General features: G+C 56.4%; 1 protein-coding gene across 2 annotated transcripts in view; it reads left to right on the top strand.

The window, feature by feature from the left end:
* bma (SCY1-like protein bma) overlaps positions 1–20,170 on the top strand; it is a 148,568-nt gene extending 128,398 nt beyond the window's left edge. Inside the window, exons 14-18 of one of the 2 annotated variants that reach the window (XM_037229430.1) lie at positions 1,968–2,182; positions 2,653–2,876; positions 4,020–4,040; positions 7,606–7,791; positions 18,643–20,170. In XM_037229430.1, coding sequence (XP_037085325.1) covers positions 1,968–2,182; positions 2,653–2,876; positions 4,020–4,040; positions 7,606–7,791; positions 18,643–18,666 — 670 coding nt within the window. In that variant the 3' untranslated portion in view covers positions 18,667–20,170. The remainder of the gene's footprint in view (positions 1–1,967; positions 2,183–2,652; positions 2,877–4,019; positions 4,041–7,605; positions 7,792–18,642) is intronic. The other variant, XM_037229431.1, reaches the window with a different exon arrangement.
* The last annotated feature ends 7,585 nt before the right edge of the window (positions 20,171–27,755 follow it).

Here is a 27,755-nt window from a genome sequence, read left to right as displayed (position 1 = left end):
GCCTTCGGCTAAATTGGCACGGGCGCCCCAAATTCTGGAGAAAGCTGAGATGAAGTCACCACGCAAATAATGTGGGAAACATGTCGTTTTCTCTAGGACCCGGTCGCGTAATGCTTTCCCGAACGCACGGTTACTCAATCTAATGTTTCTAAAGCTTTGACTCATCAATTTATGGAATTGGCGTTTTCCTGACTTTCCAGCCTACTGCAACGCCAGCACACGTGTCGTCTGCTCCCGAGCACCTCCATCCAACGCCCTGTGAACCGGACCGAAGTGTCACGGGTGCTCGGCGCCCCTCCCAAGCTTGTTCAGTCCCGTCCCCCCTCCCGACGAACACGTCTCGACGAGCGGACAGGCGCACCTGCTTCGGTCCGCCGACCCGACCTCCGGCGCCGGCCACGCCCGATTTGGCAGCCCGGTCGGCGCCGTCAGCCGGGTCTATTTCGCGCGAGTGACGTCCAGCTGATGGGGCCGCTAATGTGGGCGCTCGACTGGCCCGGCCGGCGGCGTGCTCGGCACGGGCCCGTGCGCCGGCCGCTCCTGCCGCCGGCCGGCCGGCTGGCCGTAATTGGCCACGGACATCCCCGCTGATTGGGCCCGCGTGCGCCGCCGTGACCCGGCCGCCTCCATCGGCCGGGGCGCGGCGAGCGCGGTGTCGTTCCCCTCCCTCTCAGCATCGGCCGAGCGTGAGAAGACCATGCACCAGCTCGCCTCGGCTCGGTGTTGTCAGCCGCCGGCCTCTTCTTGCTGCAGCTGATCCCTCATTACGGCCAGAGATAGCTTGTTGCGCAGAGCTCCGCAGTTTTTCTCCTCAATAATGTGATGTCGGCGCGAGTGCTACAATCTTCAGTATCTCGTAATGAACTGGTTTATTTCAAAATTTTGTTGGCCAAGTTATACTTGTCATATTAAAATTCTGACGTGAAGATTTGAGCCGAGCAAAAATAAAGGTTACACGTTAAGTACGCTGTATGTTTTGACACCTTCGGATTCAGCTGGTCTCATTCTGTATGCCAGGCATTGACCATTTCCCTGGTGATAGTTCTTTTAAGTTTTTCCTTCAACACGAGACCATTGAGACAAAGGTGATGCTTCCAAATATGACATCAGTTTTGGTGGTAACATAATGGCGAATATGGTAGCACCAAATGCCAAAGCGTTTCCGCGAGATCAGCGGAAAGAGGCTTTGCAAAACTTTTAGATTTTGTCCACCTGTTTGGTTAAAATAAAACTTTGTCTTCGTTATTAAAATTGTCAACTCCCTCCAAAAAAGTGGAGAACATTTTGTTAGGCCAGAGTCCACAATTCCACTCCAATTCCAAATCTTGGGGCTCTCTGACATAAATTCCGGTGTGACGTCTTCCCCAGCTCGATACCAGGGAGCTCCTCAGGGGTGAGCGATCCCGGCGACAACCCTAAGGACATCTCCAGACGCCTTGCCCAGCCCGACACCGGGGAGTTCTCCAGGAGTGAGCAGACCCGGCGATGACCCTAAACACATCTCCAGACGTTTTCCCCAGCCCGACACCGGGTAGTTCTCCAGGAGTGAGCAGACCCGGCGATGACCCTAAACACATCTTCAGACGTTTTCCCCAGCCCGACACCGGGTAGTTCTCCAGGAGTGAGCAGACCCGGCGATGACCCTAAAGACATCTCCAGACGTCTTCCCCAGCCCGGCACCGGGTAGTTCTCCAGGAGTGAGCAGACCCGGCGATGACCCTAAAGACATCTCCAGACGTCTTCCCCAGCCCGGCACCGGGTAGTTCTCCAGGAGTGAACAGACCCGGCGACAACCTTAAACAATCTCCAGACGTCTTCCCCAGCCCGACACTGGGGAACTCCTCAGTAGTGAGCGATCCCGGCGACAACCTTAAACACACCTCCAGACGTCTTCCCCAGCCCGACATCAGGGAGCTTCCTAGTGGCGAGCAGCCCGGGGACAACTGACACCCTGCTCCTGCCGTCAGGAACCAGCGGAACAAGCTGAAGCTGGACGATCTGGTGCTGGCGTCGCCGGAGCACCGGCGGCCGTCGGCGGTGTCGCTGCGTCACCACAACTCGTCCGACTACATGGCCGCCTCCCCGCCTGCCTTCCACATCCCCAACCTGCGCGTGGAGCACCGGCGCAAGACCAATAGCGCCGAGGACTGCAGCCGCAAGAGCTCCGGCTCGGCCGGCTCTTGTGAGTTAGTTGGTCAGTTGAGCTCAGGGGCACGTCCGACGGCAGCGGCCACTTTGCGCCCCACAGGCTTCTGTGAGTGTCGGGGCCGGTGGCGGGTGTCGCGTGATAGGTGCTGTGGTCGGTGGCGTGTGTGTCGTCAGCGATGACGGCGGTCAGGGTAGTTGTTGCTTGCGACTAGCATTCATATAACCTGCGTGCGCTGACCAAGGTAAGCGGCTAAAAATGTTTGTGGTGGCGTATGCATCATTAATATACTTAATCAAACCTGATACCTTGGCCGGCGAGTGGCCTTATCATTATTGTTATGCGCTGCACTGTCAAAAAGAAGACGAGCGGTTGCTCCATCGGTTTGCAGCTGAGGTGCTTCTCTTTTCCACTACCTGGGCCGTTTGTCTGTTTACCCCACCACAGGCCCTGTTGAGGCATGGGGACAGCCGGCGTTGTCTGATCACGCTGCTGGCGTCCCACAGGTCCATCTTCACCGGACAGCAACCGCCTGCGGGTGCACTCGGCGCTGATCGGGCGGAGGCTGTCCGACAACGAGCTGCTGAACCCGCCCAAGATCCGCGTCGGCTCGTACTCGTGCGGCTCGTCCACGAGCGACCTGCGCGTGGGCTTGCTGCCCATCCGACGCCACTCGAGCACGTGCTCCAACGAGCGCCGGAACTCCATGTTCAACCTGTCGCCGGCCACGGTGAGTTAGCGCGGCGCCAGGGACCGCCAGAGTCGATAAGTGGGTCGGGTCGGGTCTTCGCCTGGCGCTGGGGGTCTGGAGGGACCGAGCAGGAGGGGTCGCGCGGGATCATCGGATTGAGTGGCGCATGGCTGCTGTCGGTGGTGGCGCCGTCCGGGAAGGAGACGCTGCTGCTGCCGGTAGTGTCGCCGTCCGGGAAGGGGACGCCGCTGCTGCCGGTGGTGGCGCCGTCCGGGAATGGGACGTCGATGCTGCCGGTGGTGGAGCCATCCGGGAAGGAGACGCTGCTGCTGCCGGTAGTGGCGCCGTCCGGGAAGGGAACGCCGTTGCTGCCAGTGGTGGAGTCGTCCGGGAAGGAGACGCTGCTGCTGCCGGTAGTGGCGCAGTCTGGGAAGTGGACGCCGCTGCTGCCGGTGGTGGAGTCGTCCGGGAAGGAGACGCTGCTGCTGCCGGTGGTGGAGCCGTCCGGGAAGGGGAAGCCGCTGCTGCCGGTGGTGGCGCCGTCCGGGAAGGGCACGCCGCTGCTGCCGGTGGCGGAGCCGTCCGGGAAGGAGACGCTGCTGCTGCCGGTGGTGGCGCCGACCGGGAAGGGGACACCGCTGCTGCCGGTAGTGGCGCCGTCCGGGAAGGGCACGCCGCTGCTGCCGGTAGTGGCGCTGTCCGGGATGGGGACACCGCTGCTGCTGGTGGTGACGCCGTCCGGGAAGGGGGCGCCGCTGCTGCCGGTGGTGGCGCCGTCCGGGAAGGGCACACCATTGCCGTTGCGCGCCGTCAAGGACGCTGAGTGGCGGTTCGTAACGGAGAGACTCACAGCTATGACTGGTGGGTGGTCGGGCAAGGTGTGAAGCGGCCTCCCCTACCCGCTGGGGAACTGGTTCCACGGTGAATCGATATGGAAGGGGAGGCGGGCAGGGGAGGGGTCAAAACGGCGGTGCTGTTGTTTTCCTTTGGTTGCACGTCTGTCGGTCGAGGGGACGTGGGGTTATAGCATCGCTGCACCCTGTACCAGCTAGAGGTCTAGGCTAGACTGATCGCGTGATGTGTTCACCCAACACCCTCACCCGCCATGTACATAGCCGTGGATGTCTAGTACGGGCCTCTGTGCGGCCGGCGACAGGTCATTGTGTGCGTTCTGCCCTCTAGCTGAGCCATCGTTACGGCCTGGTGAGTCCCTCCAAGCTTCTTTGCCACTTGAAGCTGCGCACGACTGTCCTTCACAATAGTGGCGTCGGTGTTTGGTGTTGTCTTTGTGACTTGAAGTGCTATAATGTACATTGGATTTTTATGCATTGCATGCGTGTCATTTTAACCCACGTCGTAATGTAGATGCAGTTGTGCGCCCAAAGCAGATGCTGCTGGGCTCGTCTAACAAGCGAAAAGGTCCGGGAAATCGTTCGTAAAAGCCTGCCGAGCCAAGAGCAGGATAGAAAAGCTTCATCGTTAGGGTGTGGGGAGTCATGCGTATGGATGCTCAAACTAACCTTTTGTAACGCGTTCTGCGATATGGCCGCTCTTGAAGCCCCAGCCTCTTAGATAAGGACGGTAAAAAGAAAGTTAGTTCCCAAGCGCCCCAGGCGCTGAAATGAACGTTATGAGGGGTTCAAGCTGAGCAGATACTACTGCGTTTTCTGGAAGACTGAGCGGCGAACATTCCACGGTGTGCAGGCAGGAAAAGGTGACGAGTGCTCGCTGACCCGTGGGCTCGCGTCCATAGGTCGTCCACAACTGTGGGCTTTAGCTGAGGTTGTTGATGACGTGGCGCCGTCATTATTGGTTTTATATCGACGACGTCTGCAGTAACTGCGCCTGCCTGTCTGCCCAAGATTGCCGTCATAAATAAAATTCAACCAAAATCGAATCGCTGCCAACTTGACACCGGAGCCGTCTCCGCTGGCAAATGGCGGGCGTGCCTGATTTGACTCAGCTGCGGATTCCCAGCCGCAAGTGTTCCGTCCGTGGGCAACGCAAGTTCACGTCATTTACCACCACCAGGGCGGGGTCCATCGGTCGTCTAGGTTCGAGCCCACCCAGAGATGAGCCGGGCGTAGCTCATAAATTGCCTTCCAATCCGCCCGGCTCGGATATTTTGGTGACGTACGTGGTCCCACCTTCCGGTGTTTGAACTCCCCGCCTTCGGGGGATCGATCCCGAGACTGGTTGGGGGTGTCGATAGATGGTGCAGTCACCGGTGCCAAGAGAGGAATGGTTGGACTGCATAAATTTGCTGATTGGGTTCGTGTGTTTGATGGTAGTGCTGCGTACTTAATAAATGCGTTTTTGATTGATCTCACGTGATCACTGCTTCGTTTTTTTTTGCCCTAAAATTCGTCGTGGTTGCAAATCCGGCAGCCTTCGCACACGCAAACCCCAGCCATCATCAAGCTAATGTAAATCATGCTCTGGTCTCGTTATGTTCGTATATCCATGTGCAGCTGCCATCAGTCGCTATAGCTGTAGCGCGCAATACCTGGCCTGTTACGAGGCTTATCTTTGCCATCGCGTAAACGATTTATAACTCGTGCGCCCCATTATCGTCTGCAAAACCCAGAGGTGCCGCATTATGGAGGTGGCTTTCCTGAACGCCTTTTAGTGAACAGAGCACGCGTTTGATAAAGGTAACTTGTCTGAGCAATGATCGGTGGGTGGGGAACGCAATTATGCCAATGACGTGGCCGCTGCGGGTGACACAGTGATGGAGAAGCGTTGAGCCCCGATAGAGCAACGGCGCGCCTGCCGCGTGGCGTCATGGTGGAGGAGTAGCGTTGGAGGGAAAGGCGGCCTGTTTCCGCCAGACCCTACGGCTTGGTTACCATCGGCTAATTCAACGCATTTCGTTCATTTACTCAAGTGTAGCTCCTATGGAGGGATGCCGAAAACTGCACTGGTATGGTGCATTGCACTGCGCACACTCAGAATCTTGACATGAAGGCAGTCGATAAACGTCACGGAGCCTTCCCACCGGACGAGAAGTTCCTGTCACCCTTTAAAGGGGCTACGATTAAGGGGTAAAGGGGTAAATGGTAAAAGGGTAAATGGGTAAAGTAGCGGTGGGAAAGGATAATTGGAGCATCTTCCGGTTGAAAGGAGGCTGTTTACTTAATTAGACACATTCAGAGCCTAGGAACGCCACATTACACGGCGAGAATCAAAGGTTTTTTAACGCTAATTACATGCTCATACAACAGCAAAGAATGCTGTTAGAATCTGATGAAAAGGTGTTTAGCTAGTTTTTTATCTTCTTTTAGCAAGTTTTTCATTTTTTAGCTATTTCTTAGTTGTTAGCAACTATTTCTGCATCAATGAAACTACTTTAGAATGGCAATGCCTCAGATCCTCACGAAGTGCAATCCGCAAATAACCATTGATATGGCCCAACATTTTGCTGTAAACACGGCGGGCCCTGCAGCAAACTTCTTCAGTCTCTTCTAAGCCGGATTCTTCCTTCTTTAGCACGAAGCCTCTTTAATAGCTACTGTTATATGACTTTTCGTGTGTCCATGAACGTTTCGTGGATGCTGGTGTTCTGTGCAGAATCCGTTCCGTTCCGTTTCGTTACACGCATGTCATGGCGGGCTTTCACGGTTTACATTTTGCTGTTTTGGGCACGCACTGGCAAACGCCGCCGCCATAGGTCTTCCGGAAATGTTTTTCCATTATACGCATTCTTACTTCTAAACGTCTGTTTAGCATGACTCCGTAGTGTGTAATTACTTGGCTGGTGTTAGTGGTATGTTGCCGCCAAGACACCAGTATGGACAGTCCTTTGAATGGCGTCTGATTATTCTCGGAAAGACGTTGCATTTGAATGAATAGACCCAGAATGACTGGAGCGCCACTCTCCGGATGTCTCAGCACAATGGCAGACTGTAAATGCTCAGCACAATGGCAGACTGTAAATGCTCCAATCACACTTGGTGATGAAATCCTGGAAAGTTTTGCGATACTTGGCGTTATCCAAAAGCGGTCAGGCTATCAGCATTATTTTTAGAAAGGAACAATCATCGGCTTTGGAGTGGCGCGCTTACTGCTGGCCTTACAGTGGTACGTATGCAATGTGGAATTGCTATGATCTTACTGGGACTGCGACTGATCCTTGTATTAAAACCGCCACGCATTTCAGGCAGAAGGTGCCAACGAGTACATATGGAAGTGGGTCGCGCTGGCGTAAGCGCAGCATTCATTTTGGTTTGCTACTAATGCATTTTTTGGCTGGACTCGCATTGGTTTATTGATATTGTCTTGTCATTGTCTCCGCCGATTGGCCTTTTCAGAAGTTATCATAAAGGCGTGGAAATTTGATTTAGCCCGGGAAGACAATTCTGGTTTAGGAAAACAAAAGAACGTTCACGAAAAATGTCTCCGAAATACTGCTAATGGTTGGCCAAGCTGCCCAGTGATTCTTAAGCGCGAATGTGCCACCACTGCTATGATAAAACGGATACGTTTAAAATAAACATGAGAATACACTTTACCCGCGGCTTTGGTCAATGTTTTGATCCGTTTTCTTATCGTCATTTCGTTGTTAAGCTAACATCTCTATCAAGGATCTAGAGCAAACGTTCTCCACCAACAAAGGAAAACTAGAGAACCCACAGCCAACGGGCCGACCGTCGCGACCTGTTACGGTGATCGCGCTGGACGCCGAGGTGACCCGTGGTGACCTGAGGTGACCAAATTCCACCTGTGGTGACCCGTGGTGACCGTGGGTGACCCGAGGCCCCGTCCGCAGAGTGGCTCGGTGCCCAACACCAGTCTGCTGACGCCCTCCGGCGGCTCCATGGGGCGGAGGAAGTCGGCCGTCGGGTCGGCTCTCGGCGTCGGTGGCCTGTCTGGCTCGCTCAAGCAGAGGCGCAGCTCCTGCGTGGCACCCAGCAGCGCCGGCGCCGGTCTTCTGCAGCAGCTCAGCACCGGTGTGGTGAGTCCCCCTCCCCTCCTGAAGCAGTTCAGCACCGGCGTGGTGAGTCCCCTCCCCTCCTGAAGCAGATCAGCACCGATGTGGTGAGTTCCCCCTCCCCTCCTGCGGCAGATGAGCACCGGCGTGGTGAGTCCCCTCCCCTCCTGAAGCAGATCAGCACCGATGTGGTGAGTTCCCCCTCCCCCTGTGGCAGATCAGCACCGGCGTGGTGAGTTCCCCTCCCCCTGCGGCAGATCAGCACCGGTGCGGTGAGTTCTCCTCCCCTCCTGAAACAGATCAGCACCGGCGTGGTGAGTCCCCCTTCCCTCCTGAAGCAGGCCAGCACCAGTGTGATGAGTCACCCCTCCCCTCCTTGAGCAGATCAGCACCGGTGTGGTACAGCCCAATACCAGTGTGATGAATGGCCGCTGCCTAGGACAGCTCAATACCTGTGTGATGATATCTGTTCACACTGGTACAGCCCAGTACCAGTGTGACGAGTGGGCGCTGCTCGGTACAGCTCAGTACCAGTATGATAAGTCTTTCACCGTCTTCTAGCAGCTGGCCACTGTGTGTCCTGTCCAGGACATCGGCATCATTGTGGCTTGCCGTGGAGGGGCGAAGAATAGACTAGGTGGTTGTGAGTCTTCGTGCATTGACTATTTCCAAGTTCAAGGCTTATTAAACTTTTAAAAAATCGATTTAACGTCCTCCTGAAGCTCTCGGCATGCGCTGCGTAGCATAGGAAGCATTATTATTTTAGAGGAAATCGTCAGATTTCAACACCTAGTGCTGGTGCCTACTTCGAAACTCTTTATGTAGATTTAATGTCTCTGAAATGGCGTGGACAAGGATACATTACTGACTCACGGTCGTAACTCCCCACCGGGCCAGCCTACCACCGAGGGCAGTGGGAGCACGAGCTAAATCAGTCCGTTCTCCATTCTCGGCATGGGCGCAGGCGTGAATTAGCGGGGCCCGATCCTCTTTGATGCTATCTGAAGCGGATGCAACGCATAAATAGGCACATGTTCTCAGAATTTACGGTAGCTCAGACTTCAGCGACCGCACAATTTTTTTTCTCTCTCTCCCCTCTCTCTCTCTCTCTCTCTCTCTCTCTCTCTCTCTCCTCTCTCTCTCTCTCCTCTCTCTCTCTCTCTCTCTCTCTCTCTCTCTCTCTCTCTCTCTCTCTCTCTCTCTCTCTCTCTCTCTCTCTCTCTCTCTCTCTCTCTCTCTCTCTCTCTCTTCTCTCGCTCTCATTCTCCTCCGTTTCGCTTGCAAACGGTCCGCTCGTTCACACCGTTTCCACTGAGGCGATCTTTCTTCACCGAGTTTCTGAGGAGGAGAGCGGCCGTCTGGCCTCACCGCGTTCGTCGGCTACGGCCTGGGGCTCGGCTGTCGGGAAAGTAAGCCGCCTGGGAGTGGCTCCAACTGTCTTCTCTCGCGTGGAGTATTATCGGTTCCTAGACACTGAAAACAGACTGGAACGAACAGAAAACAGACTGGCTGGTTCAAGGCGACCGCGCAGGATAAAGCCAGGCTTTTTTTAGGCGCTGGGTCGTGTTTGAGCGGGATTAGTTGCTCGGCGTCGCTACATTTACGATCGTGATTGTTTGCTGGGCTAGACTTACGATCGTGGTTGTTTGCTTGACTTTGCGCAGCACGTGAGTATAGCAAGTAGATGGCAGCAGACCTCACAGAAGGCCGAGACTTGTCCACCTGTGCGCTATACCCAAAACGGTATCATGTATACATGACTTCATACTGACTGGTCTGGCTATCAATATTGATAGCTTGGTTCACTTTTACTAAACTGGAAGATACGAGGTGCGTCACGTTGGGTGCTTGCGCCGAGCGATGTGACCTCAACAAGATTAAAAGCAGCTGCCGACGGTCGCTTACTTCTCGTTCCCTCGCACCGGGCATGCTTCGCAGATGAATCTTTAAGCCATTGGTGTCGCTTGGTCCAAGTCGTTTTCCTGCATTAGGGCAGAGTGCTGAGTACCCTGGCGGCTGCTACACTCAGCAATGACAGCTGATGGTTGCAAGCCAGGTCCCTGTTCCAGGTGCCTGGCCAAGTCTGCGAAAAGCTTTTTCCAGGCATTTTAAGCTATTTCACATGTTTCTTTCTATCTTGTAGAAACTACTTCTTCAATATTCGGGTACCTATCCGTTTGGCGCAGGCTATTTAAATGTATATAAATCGGGCATGAGATCGTGGTTGACATTTATCATGTCATGTCAGATTTCGTTCGGTCGTATTTGGGTTTCTGGGCGCGTCAACTGCATAGATTATTTTCGGTCCTTGCGCCGGATTTTGAGCTATTGGGTACGTTCAGCTGGTAAACACGTCAAGCTCTTTTCGCTGCAATGTTTCGAGGTACTTTGACTTGACGACCCAGTGGCGCGTTCCGCTACATCCCTCAAGTTTCTGGGTTAATGTGGACGAGCTAAAGCATTATGGGTCATTTTCTCCATTTATCGGATAACTTAAACTAGTTCCGTGAATCGGGAGAGCTTTGTTTGCAATTATGTTCTCCGCTAAACAGTAGCCGTTTATTATGACAGTTTCATTTTAAGAAAATTGCCACTTTCATTATCGATGATTTCGTATCTTCAGACTGCACACATGCCCTATAATACACGTTTGCTTTTCTACTTTACTGCAACAACTAAACTACCTTACTAATACGAACTGCAATATTCATAGCGACTTGTCAATTTTACTTCCGACAGTAATCGTGCAACTTAATCACCGCGGTTCTAATGACCAAAAGTGTCCGGTGAATACCACGCCAGACTCCTGGGAGAACGGTTCAGTAGAATGCGCCCGATGACGACCGAAGCTCAATACCCCTTTCGTCTCAGCTCCCTCGCTGTGACGTCACGAACAGTCCGATCGCGCAGGGGAGAAGTACAGAAAGGGCGGAAGGGAACACAGTCCCGCGGCAGGGTTCTCGGCTTGCCTCTGTGCGGCTGCGGTCATTGGGGGGAGGGGGGGGGGGCGGCCGTGACCTGCGGGCCTACTGCCGCTGTCGCGGCTGGTCGCCAGAGGCTCCTCGGATCCTGGCCCGGCCCGGCCCTGCAGCCGTGACCTGCAGGCCTCCTGCCGCTGTCGCGGCTGGTCGCCAGAGGCTCCTCGGATCCTGGCCCGGCCCGGCGCTGCAGCCGTGACCTGCAGGCCTCCTACCGCTGTCGCGGATGGTCGCCAGGGGCTCCTCGGAGCCTGGCACGGCCCGGCGCTGCGGCCGTCCGGTCGCGAGCACTAGGACGGCGGCTGGTGGCCGGACCCTCGGGGTGGCCCGCCGCCGAGGAGGCCTCCCCTGACCACCGATGGCCCGTGTCCCGGTCACCAGCGCGTAGTGTTGGGCTAGGCTCCTGAGGCCCGAATGCCGTTGCTGGGGATGTTTCTAGGTCCTCGGCATTGGGAATGCTTTGACTTCTGATCGGCAATGTCGAGACCGTCTTTTGACCTCTGATCCCTGGGCGGAGATAGATAAGTCTCCTGAAGTCTCGTTCGTGATGCACGGCAAATCTCCTGATCCATGACGGCGAAATGATCCTTAAAATTTTCCTCCTGAGCACTAGCAAAAACTAGCCGTCTTTAATAGCTTCTTATTACTGGAGGCGAGCAACTCCCTCATTTTTCCTGAGATGAAATGAAAAAAGAGAAGTCATCCGAACAATCTTGCTTGCCGGCATTTGCCGTGTATACTTTCTGCTCATCGGGTACTATGCACGTCTCCTGATTATTGTGTTATAACTCTAACAAATTCAAGCAAATTCTAACAAATGCGAAGGAAGTTTGCTATAATCACTCAGTCATGTGTCGGATCGAGATCCTCGTGCGGCGCTTCTGGTAAACATCCTTCTTATTAAAGTGAAAGCGTTTGTATTGAGGTTCGGGCCCACAATATTCTTAAAACCCGTCTTACTCTGGGCGCTGGTTCGCACTGAGATGCCACCGAACTCATACGACCTAACAAGTATGACCTGACGCTTACCAACCTAACCTCAACAATGACAGAAGTTCTGCAGTGACCAAAGCTCTTCATAAACCAAGGTTCGGAGACTTCCGCTCCGCTACTACCGCGCGTGCAGAGCCTCAGGCTTAGGTCGGGGGGGGGGGCACTCTCTCCAGGTCAGGCACCGACCAGGTCTAAAAGCATGCCGTGCCCCGGCAGAGGCTGTAAACAGCTTCGGATAGTAACGCCAGGTCGTAGCGGACGCTCTTCGCCGCGGGGAAATGGGGTAACTATGGGGCTCTGTTGGAAAAGGAAGCTTAGTTGGCATGAATTTTGGCGTTGATTAGCTGATGAGACTGGACCGTGAGACGCGTGCTGAAAACAACATGCTATGATGTAGCATGAACGAGAAATCCGGTGCACACAAAATCGCCTATTCTGGCATGCGATCCCAACTCGAGTGCGGACGATAGGGATGCGTCAGGTAAAATGATATACGCGAACTTAATTGCGTCATATACTCTTGTCACATGTTTTAATGGACAACGCAAAATTGCGATATAAAGCGAAGGCATAGTCCCAAGCACACAGCAGTCCCGAGTCCTCTAGCAGAAAAGTCCCCGAATCCCTAAACACATAGACGTCCCCGAGTCCCCGACCACATAGTAGTACACGAGGCTCCTTGCCCCGCCCCCTCTTACAAAATTTATGCTATATATTAGAATACACGTAAGTAAATGTTGACAGTTAATGGAAGTGTACGTCTTTTAGGCGTATTTCGAAAACATATTCTGATGAAACCTTAGGACTAGTTACGTCTAGTGATAACACGTGGGATTGGCATACCAGCACAAACAAGAGAAATGAGCAAGCTAAATTTTACTTATTTTAGTCTTATTCACGCACTCATCTTATTTATATATAATCACTCTTTTATTATTTATATTGCATATAATCACTCATTCATTTATATATAATCACTTAATTTATATATTACACTCATCTTATTATATAATATTACTTATTTAGTCTTATTCACGTCACGTACTCATCGTTGTGGTACGACAATACAATTATCTGTCTCTTTGCGGCCACGTATTTCGTTTCTGAAATGTGAGCTCTCGGTGATATATATCCTAGACTATAAAATATATCCTAGATATTTATCCTAGACTCTGCGGGCGTGCGGGAGGACTTTATGCCGACGGCACTTCAAATTGGTATGCCTATCGGCATGATGCAGACAAAAGATGACCGTACACGCCAACAATATGCCCCTGGTGTATCTGAAGTGCGGTAGTCAGAACGTGCTCCGCCACTAATGGGTATGGATGACCGTCAGTGGGAACGTACGTCTGTGACTGACACAGCAGGCGGCGGAAGTACATGTGCACCCCATGCAGTGCGAGAAGTGCATCGGTGAACATTTGAATGTGTTCGTCCCTGGACCACGTGATACATCACTACTGCATGTCTGCTTTGTAATCACAGCCTAGCAACCAACCTAACATCCAGGTAAAGAATGTTCCTGAAGCCAAAGTGTGCTCGAAAAGAGTTACTTTGCGATGCGTTTTATGGGAGAAATCGAGGCGATGGTACGATATATCAGTGCATGCGCGTGATAAGTATGGAAGCGTTATAATGCGTTTTGATAAAACGCCTTGTGTGAGAGCGGAAGCCTTTCGTCCGTTCCGGTATCTCAGTTGGTTACAATCCCTGACCACGGATTCACTCACTCGTGGCGGGGTGGGTTCGATTCCCGTTAAGCTCCTGACTCCGGAGTCACCCACTCGTGGCGGGATGGGTTCGATTCGTTTTAAGCGCCCGTTACCTGCCTCTGACAGGGATGACATGCGATCGGTGGCAGAGGCCGCGCTAAAGGTCAGGTGACGTCAGAGGGAAGGATGTACCGTTCTGAGCTTTACGGCACGTTAAACTTCTGCGACAAAATTCTGCCACTGACCTGGGATCTCACGATCGGATGGTGGGGGTCAGAGCTGACATAACAAGCATTTCTTAGCGTGAGCACCGATCTCAGAAATCCATCAAATCAAAAGGTTTAAGCCAATTCCATAACACGCATGCAGATCTCCTAGATACCAGTAGTCTTTGAGCAATTCTTTCTTTGGAAATTCGAACCAACTAGGCCAGACGTCAACTGAATGATACCCGACGAAGAAGCGCGCTATATTTTGCTGCATGCCGCTTAACAAAAGGCATTACCATATCGTTGTTGCGTAATCTCACGCTGCCGTCTAGTGACGCTGCCGTCTGGTGACGAGGTCGCGTCCTGCGTCTTTGAAAGCGGGCGTAACCAAGTTATATTCAATTTCCACTTAACCCGGGTGAGCCCGCAACTTCCTTATGGTAGGCTTGGGACACCTTCCGGCCCTATTCGGTCTTAACGTGCAGACAATACATGATGCATGTGCACCCTTATGTATGGCAGTTATCCACTTAGAGCTCATTCGGTTGACTGCTGGACTAACCGCTGACTGAAACGAATGTCACCGTACCAGAACTGTGCAGACGAAACCGCCACTGTAATCAGCTTGTGTAACATTTGCCAACGGCCGACTTTGTTGGTCAGGTATAGTGCATGATCAGGTTATAAGGGCCATATTGCACGAATAAGCGGGATCGAAGCCATGATAATCATCAGCGTAGGTAAGCTTTGCTGACATTTATCTTGCATGCGTATGTAGCGCACCATCACGACGACTGGACTACACCCATTGAAAGAGAATATTAAAAAGGAGCTCGCCTCAGCGTGCTCTAAACTGCGGCAGAATATCAGCGATGTGCGAAGTTTCATGCGTGCTTTGTCGATTTCTTGGTATTCTTATGCAATTAGGTTGACAACGTAACATGCATTCTCCGAGCGTTTCCCATGGACACTGAGTTATAACGCGAAACACATACAAAGGGCTGGTCGAAGTCCGAGAGTACTTAACACTTTGGCGAGAATCGCTTTATATATACACAGGAATGTCTCAAAATGGGAATTATTGCTAGCAAGCACTGTTCACTGAAACAGCCATTCCACCTCCTTTAGTAGTTTTTTTTTTAGAGGTGGGAAGGACAGTGATGAAAAGTGATGATCGACGTCATTGGAATACTTGTTTTTCCGGAGTTACCCAAATTTGACGATGTTCCTATGCGCCGATATTCAACAAAGTAGTTTATAAGTAAACGCTGCATACGTTGTATACACAGCTGGTGCCATTGAACAAATGCGTTCGCTGCTGCCACACCAGAGGCCCGCACACCCCTTTAAATTGCTGCTCACACGACGCCTGGCAAACAGCCGGGCCGCTCGTGCCATCAGTCACGAGCCAGCTGTCTTGCGTCACGACCGGGCCCTGCTGGGTCGGCCGGCCGCCCAGCAGCGGCTCTCCAGCCGCCCGCCGTGCCTGGCGGGGGGCGGCGCGGCGCGGCGGGCGCGCCGCTCGTCTCCTCCGCGCCGGGCTCGCCGTCTGCCGAGCGTAATCGGCCGCCTGCACGGCCGCACCTGGTCGATCGACCCGTCCGCGCGGCGCCGGCTCGCTCGCAGCGGGCGGCGCGCTGCTCATTTATTCACCTGCTGTAAACACAGCTGTGAGAGCAGGGCAGATGACAGGCGCCGCCCGGCCTGCCGCTCTCTTCTGTGGAGGGGGGGGGGGGGGTCGTGACGTCAGAGGTGAGAGAGCCGCCGTACGCACCGCACGTTATCGACCACGCCCTGGTTCTGTCGGCCTCCTCTGCCGCGGCACTGAGGGACTCCTCTGCCTTGGTGCTGTCGGCTTCCTCTGCCGCAGCACTGAAGGCTTCTTCTGCCGCGGCACTGAGGCCCCGATGCCGTTGCACTGAGGCCTCCCTTTGCCGCAGAAGGCCTCCTCTGCTGCGGCCCTGAGGGTCTCCTCTGCCTTGGTGCTGTCGGATTCCTCTGCCACGGCACGTAGGGCCTCCTCTGGCGTGGCGCTGAGGGCCTCCTTTGCCTTGGTGCTGTTGGCTTCCTCTGCCGCGGCACTTAGGGCCTCCTTTGTTGTGGCACTGAGGGTTTCCTCCACCGTGGCACTGCTGGGGTGGCGGCCAACGCCTCTGCCTCTCGGTACCACCACCAGGTACTGACAACACGGAGTCTTGCATGCCGCCTTTGCGGTGGCTGTGTGTGGTCGGGACACTCTGCGGAAGCGCCCCGCGGCCTCGGCTTTAACGCTTGCTGTCGTGGTGTTGCGTCTCGGAGTTATCAACTCTGTAGCGGCGGTGACGACGGCGATGCGGGGTCTTGCATTTGCTCTGCGGCGTCATCTGGGCGAGAGACATATAACGAAAATAAGTTGGACGCCGAAGTTGGAGCTCTGCACGATAAACCCAGTTTGCTTGGCGCCACGGGTAAGTCCGATCCGCGTGTGATGTGTGTAGTTATCGCGGAGAAAGGACGCTAGACATGGAAGGGCCGGAGCTACTCTGGACCGCCTATGTTGAACCGACCGTTCTCTTCACCTCAAAGGTCTCTCACGCCACGATGTTGCGATAAAAAGTGAGGTAGTACGCTCTTGCCAGACCAATGAGTTGTGCCGAATTCGAGTTGCCTGTTGAAATACCTGAGTGGGGACTTCGTAAGTGTGCTGAACTTTGACACCGACCAACCATGCCCTGAAAGGCCAGCTGACAGTGCGACAGAGACTGAGTCCAAAAAGGCAATAAAGGGCCAAGACTTGGTTGTTTCCTCGTGAAATCTTTATCATTTCAATCCATTCCGGCATCGACACAGCTAGCGAAGAATTATGTGACCACGATGGCACGCGTTATGAAACTACGTCCCGCAGTGAATGGCAGTTCAGGGTGATAGAGGGCTTTGTTCGAATTTCGTTGTGGACTCATTTGATCGTTGCTTCAATCGTGGAAAGTTTCCTATCTCAAAGCCGCTTTATCGACGCCATCTGCCTGGGAGCTACACGCTGAAAGGCCGATTGAAAGCGACAGAGATTGAGACCAAGGAGGCAGCAAAAAGATGAGCACTTGCCGTTTGCTCGCGACATCAAAGAGTTCTGGCGGCGCTGACTTCCACCGCCCGTCATCTGACGTCACGACGGACGTGAGGTGCCTGCAACTGCCGGGTGGCGGTCGGCACTGGATGGCCGGCCGGCCGGCTCCGGACGGCCGGCCAGCTCCGGACGGCTGGTAGGCCGGCTCCGGACCGCTGGCCGACCGGCTCCGGACGGCTGGTAGGCCGGCTCCGGACGGCTGGTAGGCCGGCTCCGGACGGCTGGGCGGCCCCGGACGGCTGGTGAGCCGGCGCCGGACGGCTGGTGAGCCGGCGCCGGACGGCTGGTAGGCCGGCTCCGGACAGCTGGCCGACCGGCTCCGGACGGCTGGTGAGCCGGCCCCGGACGGCTGGTAGGCCGGCTCCGGACAGCTGGCCGACCGGCTCGGGACGGCTGGCCGACCGGCTCCGGACGGCTGGCCGACCGGCCCCGGGCCGCTGGTAGGCCGGCTCCGGACCGCTGGCCAACCGGCAGCAGGTGTGAATCGCCGGCGCCGGGCGCCGCCTAATGGCGCCGTCGCCATGACAACGCGGGCAGCGACACGGCGGCGGACCTTCTTTCGCAATTGGGAATGATTGATGAGCCATGACTCGGGCGGTTCTGGCCGGGCCAGGCCTGCAGCCGCCATCCGGTGCCGACGGCGACGGACGCACGCGAGCCCAGGTTTCCCGCCTGGAGCCAGTGGCGGCGTACGGTCTCTGGCGGGCCCGAGGCCACTTTGAGAGGCTTCAGCTAGCTAAAACTGGATCGCAACAATGGTCGCGAGCGCTCGTTAAGGGCATTTCAGAGCATGCTTCGTCTGGCTTTGCCGTCGGCAAGCGCTTATTTATCATAAGGCGATTTCACATAGCCGACATGAGCGCAGAAAGGCAAGGATCACAACCGTGCGGTTAAGCATTAAGTTTTGACGGTGTGCTTTTATAAAAAAGAATAGGTGGTGTGAAGAGGCTACGGTAATTTCAATGAAGTATGAAGAAAAATGTGAATATATTTATATTTTCAGCTTCTTAATGACTGAGTTATCGAGCAATTTTTATGGCATGCGCATGCGCTTTTACTCTACCTCACGTTCGTTTTACTTATATAGAAACCATATGTCTAATACGACAAAAACCAGGGGAAACCGTGGCTTGATTTGATCATCGCGATGTTCTGGGCACCGTGCTTCCTTTGTGTTCGTCCGGCGGTTCGGGCGAATTGGGTGGTGCCGCCTTACACGGAAGCGCTGCGGTACAGTATAGGTGCACAGAGCTCGTAGCGGCGAGTCCCACGGCGGTAATCGGGCCATCAGCGTTCACCATTCACGTGTCGTTCGCGTCGAATGAAAGCATTACGCAGCTGGGCGGTCAATTTACGCGTTAACACTGGTCCGTGTTGGTTTTTTCACCGTCAGCATTCATAACGCTTAGTTATTTTGCTTTGTTTGTGGCAAAGAGGGCAATGGACCGCAACCGAGACTTCAGGGAAAAATGCGCGTCGAAGAGACTTGCACTCAATACCGTTACACAAGTGGACAGCCTTTAAAGTTTCGATCGCTGGTACATCATGAAAGGTTTTTCCGGCGCGTGGACTGAGGATGCGGGAGGGGCGAACTTACAGCGGTGGGTAATTATGCTGAGTGCTTGGTGTCGGTGTTGGTGTAGACGATAGGCCCCTTAAACCCTTCTCTAACGACATAACGACCATTGTAGTGGGTCACGGAAGACCTGACTTGGCGTGCAGACACCGCATACTGCAAGTGACGCCGTGGCGAGCCTGGGGCCGACGGTCGTGTCCACCCGTCCCACGGAGTGCCCCAGCTTGGGGCTGACCAGCGTAGCCGCCTGTTCCAGAGCGTAGCCCAGCGTAGGGCTCAGCCTCTTGCGTGCCTGTTTCAGACTCAGCTGTTCAGCGGGAAGTGAGGCGCTGGAGCGGAACGGCATCGACGCCGCCGACACCGGCCGGAGCTCGTGCTGCCAGTGTGACGCCTGGCGGCGACCCGCCGGCCGCCTGCCGGTGTCGGCCGTCTGGCGTCGGGCCCCGCCATGAAAGCGCTCAGCACTGCTCCGCTATGCACGCCGTGCGCTCCGGACGATAGTGGCTGGTGCGGCCCGGCGGGCCCGGGACGAGACCGGTACTCTGGAGCACGCCGTGGAGTCAGGCGCGCTCCCCTCCCCTCGCGTCGGTCGCATCAGCCGATCTGGCGCGTGAGCGCGGCCGGTGATGTGTCTCCCCACCCTCCGACCGTGCGGGAGAGAGCGCAAGGCCGGCCCGGCTCCGGCCGGCGCGGCAGCAGCTCCTCTGATCCCTCCCCTCCCCAGTAGGCCCGAACGTGCACTCCGCGCCGCTCCCGCCACCCGTGCCACCGGAGCCGGCGGCCATGACCGCTGTGATATGGTTTTCGAGCGCAGCCCCGGGCGGTGCTCCTCGGGAGCCGGCACCCCCGGCGGTGAACTCCTGGCCCAGCCGTGTGCGGCCCGGTGCCGCCGGTGGACCGGAGCCCGCGCTTAAAATGGTCGTGACGGCGTGGTCGCAGTTCGACGTGATCTTTCTCGATCTTGATTATCGAGGTGGAGTTGGTGTTAGTTATTCAAAGAGACGTCGCGTGCTGAACATTGCATTTGGCCATGAACGCGGGGAGATAAATTGGGAGTCAGGATGGCGCTTGAGGCCGGGAATAACTCGTTTATCATACGCCAGCGCAGACCATCGTTTTAAATTGATTCCCGCAGCGACCGCCGTGCAAAACAGATAGCCAACGCATTCTGAAGCGCGATTAGGCAGGGAAATCTCAGATTACAAGATGCGTCTGTTCGGGGACATCTCATTTTGCATATCAATAGCAAAGTGTGATCCGAATGATGCCGCCGCCCGCGTTGCCCCGGGTGGATGTCTGCTGCGGCGCTGAGGAAGTGTGCCACCATATCAGCCCGGCGGGCTCCGGGGACTGGGACGGAGACTCGCCACTCCAGACCGCTTGCCGCCCGAGCGTCACAGCGTCGGCTGGCCGCCCGCTGTGTCAGGTGTGATGCGCCGCGTGGATCAGAGACAGCACGTGGCTGGTGCGTTCATCACGTCACTCCCGGGCCGCTGTGTCAGGTGTGACACGCCGTTGTGACTGGTGCGCTCACTCTGAGACGGACACGTCACTCCCTGGCCGCTGTACCCGATGTGACACGCCGTGCGGAGCAGGGACAGCATGTGACCAGTGAGCCCACTACATCACTTATCGACCGCTGTACCCGGTGTGACGCGCCGTGTGTAGCAGGGACAGCACGTGATTAGTGAGCTCACTACGTCACTTCCCGACCGCTGTACCCGGTGTGACGCGCCGTGTGTAGCAGGGACAGCATGTGACTAGTGAGCTCACTACATCACTTCCCGACCGCTGTACCCGGCGCGACGCGCCGTGTGTAGCAGGGACAGGATGTGACTAGCGCGCTCACCACGACAGCCGCCATCCCTCTGGCGGCGCCAGAGTATCGCTGCTTACACAGCAGTCAAGCGCCCAGAGCTCACTTCTCAGACTCGATGCAAACGGAGCAGCGCGGTGTTGAGGGATACTACGAAAGGAGGGAATTCACTGTACGCAAAACGCACTGCGCATAGAGGCCCATTTCTGTGGCCAACTGTGCATTCCCGTAAGTAGCCAGGTAGACATTCCCAGTTAGTGCCATTTACAGACGCTACTGAATACTTATTCATAATCTGTTTATCTGGGTCGTCGTAAATAAATGATCTTCTTCACAACAGGTGTTTTACACAACAGTCGGCAAGTGTTCAGGCGGAGTCGTTCTCAGTCTTCGAATGCTTCCGCACCACGAGCCGCTATACAGGACCGCTGGCAAGTCATCTCCAACAGCCAACACGCAAAACCCGCAGCACCAATTTGCTAATGTATTGTCAAAACTGACTGGCAAAAACCAAACATTCACGCAAGCCGGAAAACAGAACGATCGGCGCGGGCCCACAGCTCTGACCGTGCAGTCCGTGCACCGGCCATCGCGGGCTGAAAGGAGGCGCGGACGGCACCGCGGCACAGCCCATGTTCCCGCCGCCGTGGCCCCGCCCCAGGGTCGCGTGCGTGCCGGCCCGGCCGCCGCGGCCCACGTCATCGCCACACACCGGCCACAGTTCAGAGCGCCGCTCGCCCGCGCTATCAGACGACCCGCCGGAGGGCAACGCTACGGGGCAGGCGGCGCCGGCGGCCGGCGGCGGGTGTAAGTCCGCGGCGGCCTCGCGCTCCTGCTGGCCAGGGAGCCGGGCCAGGGACCGGGGCCGGGACCGAGGGTAGACGTTGGCTGAGACCACTTGCCGCTCGTGCTGCCGCCATGCGACGCTACTCCCGGCAGCTGCTGAGATGCGGTTCTGGCCTGCTGCTGGGCAGCGGTGCTGGCCTGCTTGTGTGAAGCTGTGCTGGCTTGCTGCCGTGCCAGGGCGCCGGCTAGCTCTTGGCCTGGGCGGCTGGACAGCTGCCGTGCCTGAGAGTCGTGTGGCTGCGCTGTCGGAGGGCAGACCTGCTGCTGCGGCGCTGCGCCGGACGGTGGCTGCGGCGCTGCGCCGGACGGTGGCTGCGACGCTGCGCCGGGTGGTGGCTGCGGCGCTGCGCCGGGTGGTGGCTGCGGCGCTGTGCCGGCTGCAGCCGCCGGGTCGGACCACTGCCACGCGGAGGTACCGCCTGACGTGGCCTGGGCGCCGCCCGGCGGAAACGGGCGCCGGCTGAGATAGGTGACGGGGACCTGGACTGGACGCGCCTGCGGCCGACTCTTCGATCCCTCGCCGCCTGAAACGCCAGGTCACGTGTCACTGGGGTGGTACACACACGCACGCATGCACGTACGCACGCACGCAAAAAGGCCCGCCCCGTCACACCGGTTGTGGGGGGAGGGGGAGGGGCAGTAAGCTGCCTCAACCACGACCTGAAAATCGAACTGACGTCTGGCAACTGGCTCGACTGCATGTATAACAAAGTGGCACAAAACAGGGGGGGGGGGACGCCCATCGTCTGAGACCTCAACCCAGACTGCCAGCACACTGCGCCGGCAGTGTGCCAGCGCCGGCGGTAAGCAGGTGCGGATGGTCACACCCGTGACGCGCCGAAAAGAACAAAAGCAGCGCAAGCCGCCATCGTGAGCACGGCCTGACATTTCCAAAACTTCATCCAGCGGCCTTTTCGGAATGTTCGCCAACTTAACACGGGTGATCACATGCTACAAACATGCCGGAACAATGACCATGTCGTTCGGAGCTCATTAACCGCCGGCAAGCGGACAGCCGCCTGCCGTCCGTTTTGAGCAGCCGTCCCCAACAACAAAATGAGCACCGTGGGAATGCTGGCCACTGTCGCGGCAGCTGCAGATGCCGCCGGCCGCGGCCAGTGTGGAGCGCACCGACACGCCGCCGCCCTGGCGAGGAGGCTTCGGGGCGGCGCAGGTGCGCTGTCATACGGCACGAGGGTTTGCTTCGTTGTGATGTGCCGTTCGGTTGCCATGTCATCAGCCATTCCCAAGCCGGCACAGCTGCATCCGCGGCGCGGAAATTAACGCCGCACTCCCTGAAGGCGGGCAAAGATTGTGGCGCGCCTCAGTGAGGTGCCGGTCGGCGCAGAGATTGCCGCGGCGACGGCGTGCTGTGCCTGCACCGGCGTCAGAAGGCTATAATCAAGACGTTCACAGGACTGGCGCCGCCCGGCGTCGCCGGCGGAGGCGGCGCCGCCCCCCGGGGGGCCGGTGCCGGACCTCGCCAACTGATTCTCACGCGCCCCGGTGGCCGGGCGAATACGGCGCGTGCGGGTGCGGGGGTCCAATTTGACACGAGATGTGTAAACAACTTAGAGATACACATGCAATTTACAGGGCACGTAGATCTCTAGGTGGACTCATTTCTGTCAAAGTTTGAGGTCTCTAGGTTGTGACCTTCTGGTCGAATAGGGTCAAGCAAAGTCAACCTTGGGATCAGCGTCCGAAGTACCTTCAGACTTCTTCATGCAACCAGCTTTAGCCCCGGTCTTTTGTTAAGCAAAAGTTCGTTCGGCCTCATATCAGGTCAGTGACCTAATCTCATCCTTGGAGCGCCAAATGGATAACACCTCCGAGACTGCTCTGATATCGGAACTGAAAATCAGCGTCAATTAATAACCTTGGAGGCATGTTCATCAAAGCAAAATGTTGATTGGGATTATTTTATGTCGGCGGCCTCCTGACCTGCATGAAGTCAACATAAGAAGTATGCTGACGTCCTTATAAGTAAGGAATCAAAAAATTTAATCCGAGCGTGAAAAACTATCCCGTAAAGCAAGTTCTGTAGTAAAAAGGCGTGTCCTCAATCTGACGTCCATGCCTCTCCCAAGATCAGAAGAATTAGTTGTAACAAGCGTTTATACGCTTGATTCGCTTTGCTTAGTGAGAAGCGTAGAATTTTGAATTATCTGCCTTTTGCAGTTTGATTGATGCTTTTAGTTGCTCCGGATACCGGGATGCAAAACGTGGCTCGTGCGCGCGTGACACACAGCACGTGCAGCCTGACAATTTATACCAAGCGATTGCCCTTTCGATTCGCTATTAATGCATGCTACTCCCGAATGTGTCCGTGCCCTGGGCGCCGAGATGTGGCACAAAGCATGTAAGCCTGTGGAAGAGAGCGAAAGCCATTTGCCTGGCTCGTGTGCGGCCGACACGTGTAACGTGCCACGGCGCGCTTGAGACACCACGGGATTTCCCATTCAATGGTTTATCGCAGCGTGCCAGTCCCGTGTCACCACGTCCCATATGAGCGGCAATCTTGCGTAAAGCGTAAATATCGACGAAAATGGCAACACAATATTTATAGCTAACGTGCACCTGCCACATGACACGTGCAGCATCACCTTGTACACGCTCGAGTGACTGCCCACTAAATCGCCTATCAAAGCATGCCAGTCTGGACGTACTTTATTTCCTGGTTGCTGGGATATCCCAGAAACGTGTAATCCCCTCAATTTCAAAAATTCACCCCTAACAGATCGTATGACGCGCCGGTGGTAACGAGATACTGAGGTTGGGTCTAATGATAAAAGGGCGATGAGTGAGTAAACCGATATCGGACAGTCACGTTCCGTACGACATTGGATGGATTGCAACGACGTCAGGATGACGAAAGCCTCAGTGAAGAGCACTGATCGGTGCTGTGGTAGGCAGAAGCCTTGCTTCGAGTCTCCGCAAACGAAGGCACAGCCTGTGCCAGCAAGACCCTCCAAACCGTCCGCAAATATCTATTCTGAGGTGTGGCAAAGTGAGACTCGCTCCGATGCCATGCTGGCAAACTCCTGTACGGGTACGCTGCCTTTTTAAGCCTGGTCAAAATACATCTGCTCGGTGGTGTCTAGGCCGGCCGAGCGGTCCCCGGACGCCACCGAGCCGACCGGTCGCCGGACCACCGAGCGGCCGCCGGACGCCACGGAGCGGTCACCGGACGCCACCGAGCGGTCGCCGGACGCCGCCGAGCGGTCGCCGGACAGCACCGAGCGGTCGCCGGACGCCACCGAGCCGAGCGGTCCCCGGACGCCACGGAGCCGAGCGGTCCCCGGACGCCACCGAGCCGAGCGGCCCCTGGACGCCACCGAGCCGAGCGGTCCCCGGACGCCACCGAGCCGAGCGGTCCCCGGACGCCATCGAGCCGAGCGGTCCCCGGACGCCACGGAGCCGAGCGGTCCCCGGACGCCACCGAGCCGAGTGGTCGCCGGACGCCACCGAGCCGAGCGGTCGCCGGACGCCACCGAGCCGAGCGGCTCCCGGACGCCACCGAGCCGAGCGGCTCCCGGACGCCACCGAGCCGAGCGGCTCCCGGACGCCACCGAGCCGAGCGGTCCCCGGACACCACGGAGCCGAGCGGTCGCCGGGCGCCACGGAGCCGAGCGGTCCCCGGACGCCACGGAGCCGAGCGGTCCCCGGACGCCACCGAGCCGAGCGGTCCCCGGACGCCACCGAGCGGTCCCCGGACGCCACCGAGCCGAGCGGTCCCTGGACGCCACCGAGCCGAGCGGTCCCCGGACGCCGCCGAGCGGTCGCCGGACGCCGCCGAGCGGTCACCGGACGCCACCGAGCCAAGCGGTCGCCGGACGCCACCGAGCGGTCGCCGGACGCCACCGAGCCGGGCGGTCGCCGGACGCCACCGAGCCGAGCGGCCCCTGGACGCCACCGAGCCGCGCGGTCGCCGGACGCCACCGAGCCGAGCGGCCCCTGGACGCCACCGAGCCGCGCGGTCGCCGGACGCCACCGAGCCGAGCGGTCGCCGGACGCCGCCGAGCGGTCGCCGGACGCCGCCGAGCGGTCACCGGACGCCACCGAGCCAAGCGGTCGCCGGACGCCGCCGAGCGGTCGCCGGACGCCACCGAGCCGGGCGGTCGCCGGGCGCCACCGAGCCGGGCGGTCGCCCTGTCCGCCGCGGTCACGCGGCGGAGGAGCAAGGCGGTCCGGGCGAACAGCGGTCCACCGCTACGCGAGACACCAGCGCGGGGGGCCGAACACTTCGGACACTGACTGGGCCGCTGTCAGGATGGAATGGCCACCGGCAGGCCAGCATAGGACGCCTCAGAAACATCACCAATCCTAGCACTGGTAATCTACCGATTTCCTGATTTGCAGGCCTCTCTGACGTTTCCATCATTACCGATTAATAAATACCGAACTAAACAGCCAACGGGTGTGAAGCCTGCCGAACGACACGGGCCACTCACTGACCTATGGGGCAGCACGTCCTTTGTTAATTCAATCGCAAGGTCCAGCCACGCCTAAGCGGCGTGGCGAGGCTGGCCGGACCCTTGCCGCCGCCGCTGCCGGGCGACGCCCGCCTTCCGATGGTTCTGATCGGCGTCCTTCGATGGCGGTGTGAGCGACAGCTGACGGTGGCTCCGGCAATCTCCGGAATCGACACGAGGTGAAGCCGTGCCCCACGCCGACACACGTTAAGGACTGCTGATTCAAATAAAGGACGCCACCGATCCAGGGCATGACAGCATACATATCATGCGTGAGGTACGTTTGTGGAAAGACTTGTATCTGAAGCACTCAAGTTGGCATAAAACGTTACCTTAAAACGCGCTGCAAAGCCGTGTCTGAATCCACAAAATGATCCCAGTAAGGCTTCCCTCGCAGGCGCGGCGTTATCGCGCGGCGCAGCTAGCTAGCTCCAGATCGACCCGCGTCTCCTCATCGAACACAGCATATCACCATCGCGCACATTCGACCAGCCCGGCCCACTCGGCAGCGTATGTCAAGCGCCATTGCCATGCCGCTGCCACGCGGAGCGCTCCGCTGGCTGCCAAGGTTCAGCGCGCGGCACTCCCAGCGCCATTGCCATGCCGCTGCCACGCAGAGCGCCCCGCTGGCTGCCAAGGTTCAGCGCGCGGCACTCCCATTCGGACGGATTCAGACGGATGGGCCGGCTGGCGCCGAGCCTCTGTGGGGTGGGGCCCCGCCAGATCATCGCATCAGCCATTCCAAAGGCTCACGTGCGCCCATTTCTGGAGACGTGAGCGGCGCGGTAACCAGCTCAGCCTTCAGATGCGTCCGTTTTTCGAGGAGGCGTTTTGTACTGGAATAACAAATGCAATTACGAAATGCATACGTAAGACCCATGCCGTCGTGAAGACAAATGGACTGAGCAGGATGGGAAAACGCAAATCACGCCAGGCCCAAATCCGCTAGCTAGGGAGCACCGAACAGGAAACGACAGCAACGAAACGAAACTGATCGGCACCGCAATAGCTCTGGACAGTTATGAAATCCTGAATAGACCGGCTGATGCTGATGGCCCTTAAAATACCCCGTTCATCTCCTAGAGTTGATCATATAAAATAATAAGGGCTACAGGTAAAAACTAAAGCTCAATTAAAAAAAGCAAAGCCCACTAAATTATTGTGAGCTTGCAGGCACAAATAGTGCGTATCAGGGTTCCTATTCTGTCGAATGGAAACTAGCAGTTTGAGTAAAATTAGTAAACACATAACCCCTGGGGCTAGATTGTCTACAGAAACGCATATTAACATCATGTAAACCGGATGCCCCCGAAACTTATCGTCCCTGACGGCAAGGGAACAAAATCCGTGCCCACGATCTTAAGAAAACACAAATTTGCATGACCGCAGGGTGCTACAAGAAGCCGATGAATGGACACTGAGTGAGCCTTGGTCAATATACCCTATATTGAAAGCGCTCTAATGTGCTAACGTAAGTCAATTTCTGCTTGGCTTGGATCACTGAACTAGTTTATGTTCTCGTTTCTTTGGATATCACAGAGACAACGCTGACGATTTTTTTTCCAAAAGAAATCAGAGGACACACTTATTTAGTTGATGTCACGCATGTAATATGAGTTTTGCTTGCGTTGCTATCCAACTTCAAGCACAGCCCCTTTGTGATTGTAGCACAGCTTCTTTGTGATGTATTACATTCATTCATCTGTGGCATGTGCGCGCGATAGATTTTAATCATATCTGTTATCACATACTGTATATGTTCTATGTATTAACTCCATGGGCTATGGTGAAACCGAAATTGACGTTGAAAAAGCTGAGTGATCTAATGGACCAATAACGCCAATTTCTTTACGACGAATACATTAATTAGAAAACAGAAACAAAACACACGGCGGATTTCGACTCCGTGCCTTACCGACCTCACAGGACCTGTGCTAAAGCAATAGGCCCTAACATAAGAACTCTTGAGCTACATGTCTATGTTATGTTATGCTACACGTGATGTTCCGCGCTGGAATCTCACCAGCTCTCCCGCTCTCAGTTTCGCTTCAACGACGGTGAACCCGGGGCGAGTGCCAACACGTCGGGGATGGGTGAGCGCCAACCCTTATTCACCTCATGATGAGTCAAAACTTCGCCGACCAACCGCAGCTTTACACTGTTCCTTGGCGACGAAGAGGCGCATTCGAACGCCTTGTGTTGGACCGCCGGCAGGAGCAGTTCGGCGCCCCGCGCCAGCTCCGTCGCAGCCCCATACCGGCTAATGCCCCGCGGCGA

The sequence above is a fragment of the Pollicipes pollicipes genome, unplaced genomic scaffold (assembly GCF_011947565.3).
Source record: "Pollicipes pollicipes isolate AB1234 unplaced genomic scaffold, Ppol_2.1 Scaffold_6138;HRSCAF=7277_pilon_pilon_pilon, whole genome shotgun sequence".
In the NCBI taxonomy this organism is placed as follows: domain Eukaryota; kingdom Metazoa; phylum Arthropoda; class Thecostraca; order Pollicipedomorpha; family Pollicipedidae; genus Pollicipes; species Pollicipes pollicipes.
This window is presented reverse-complemented; position numbering and strand designations above follow the sequence as displayed.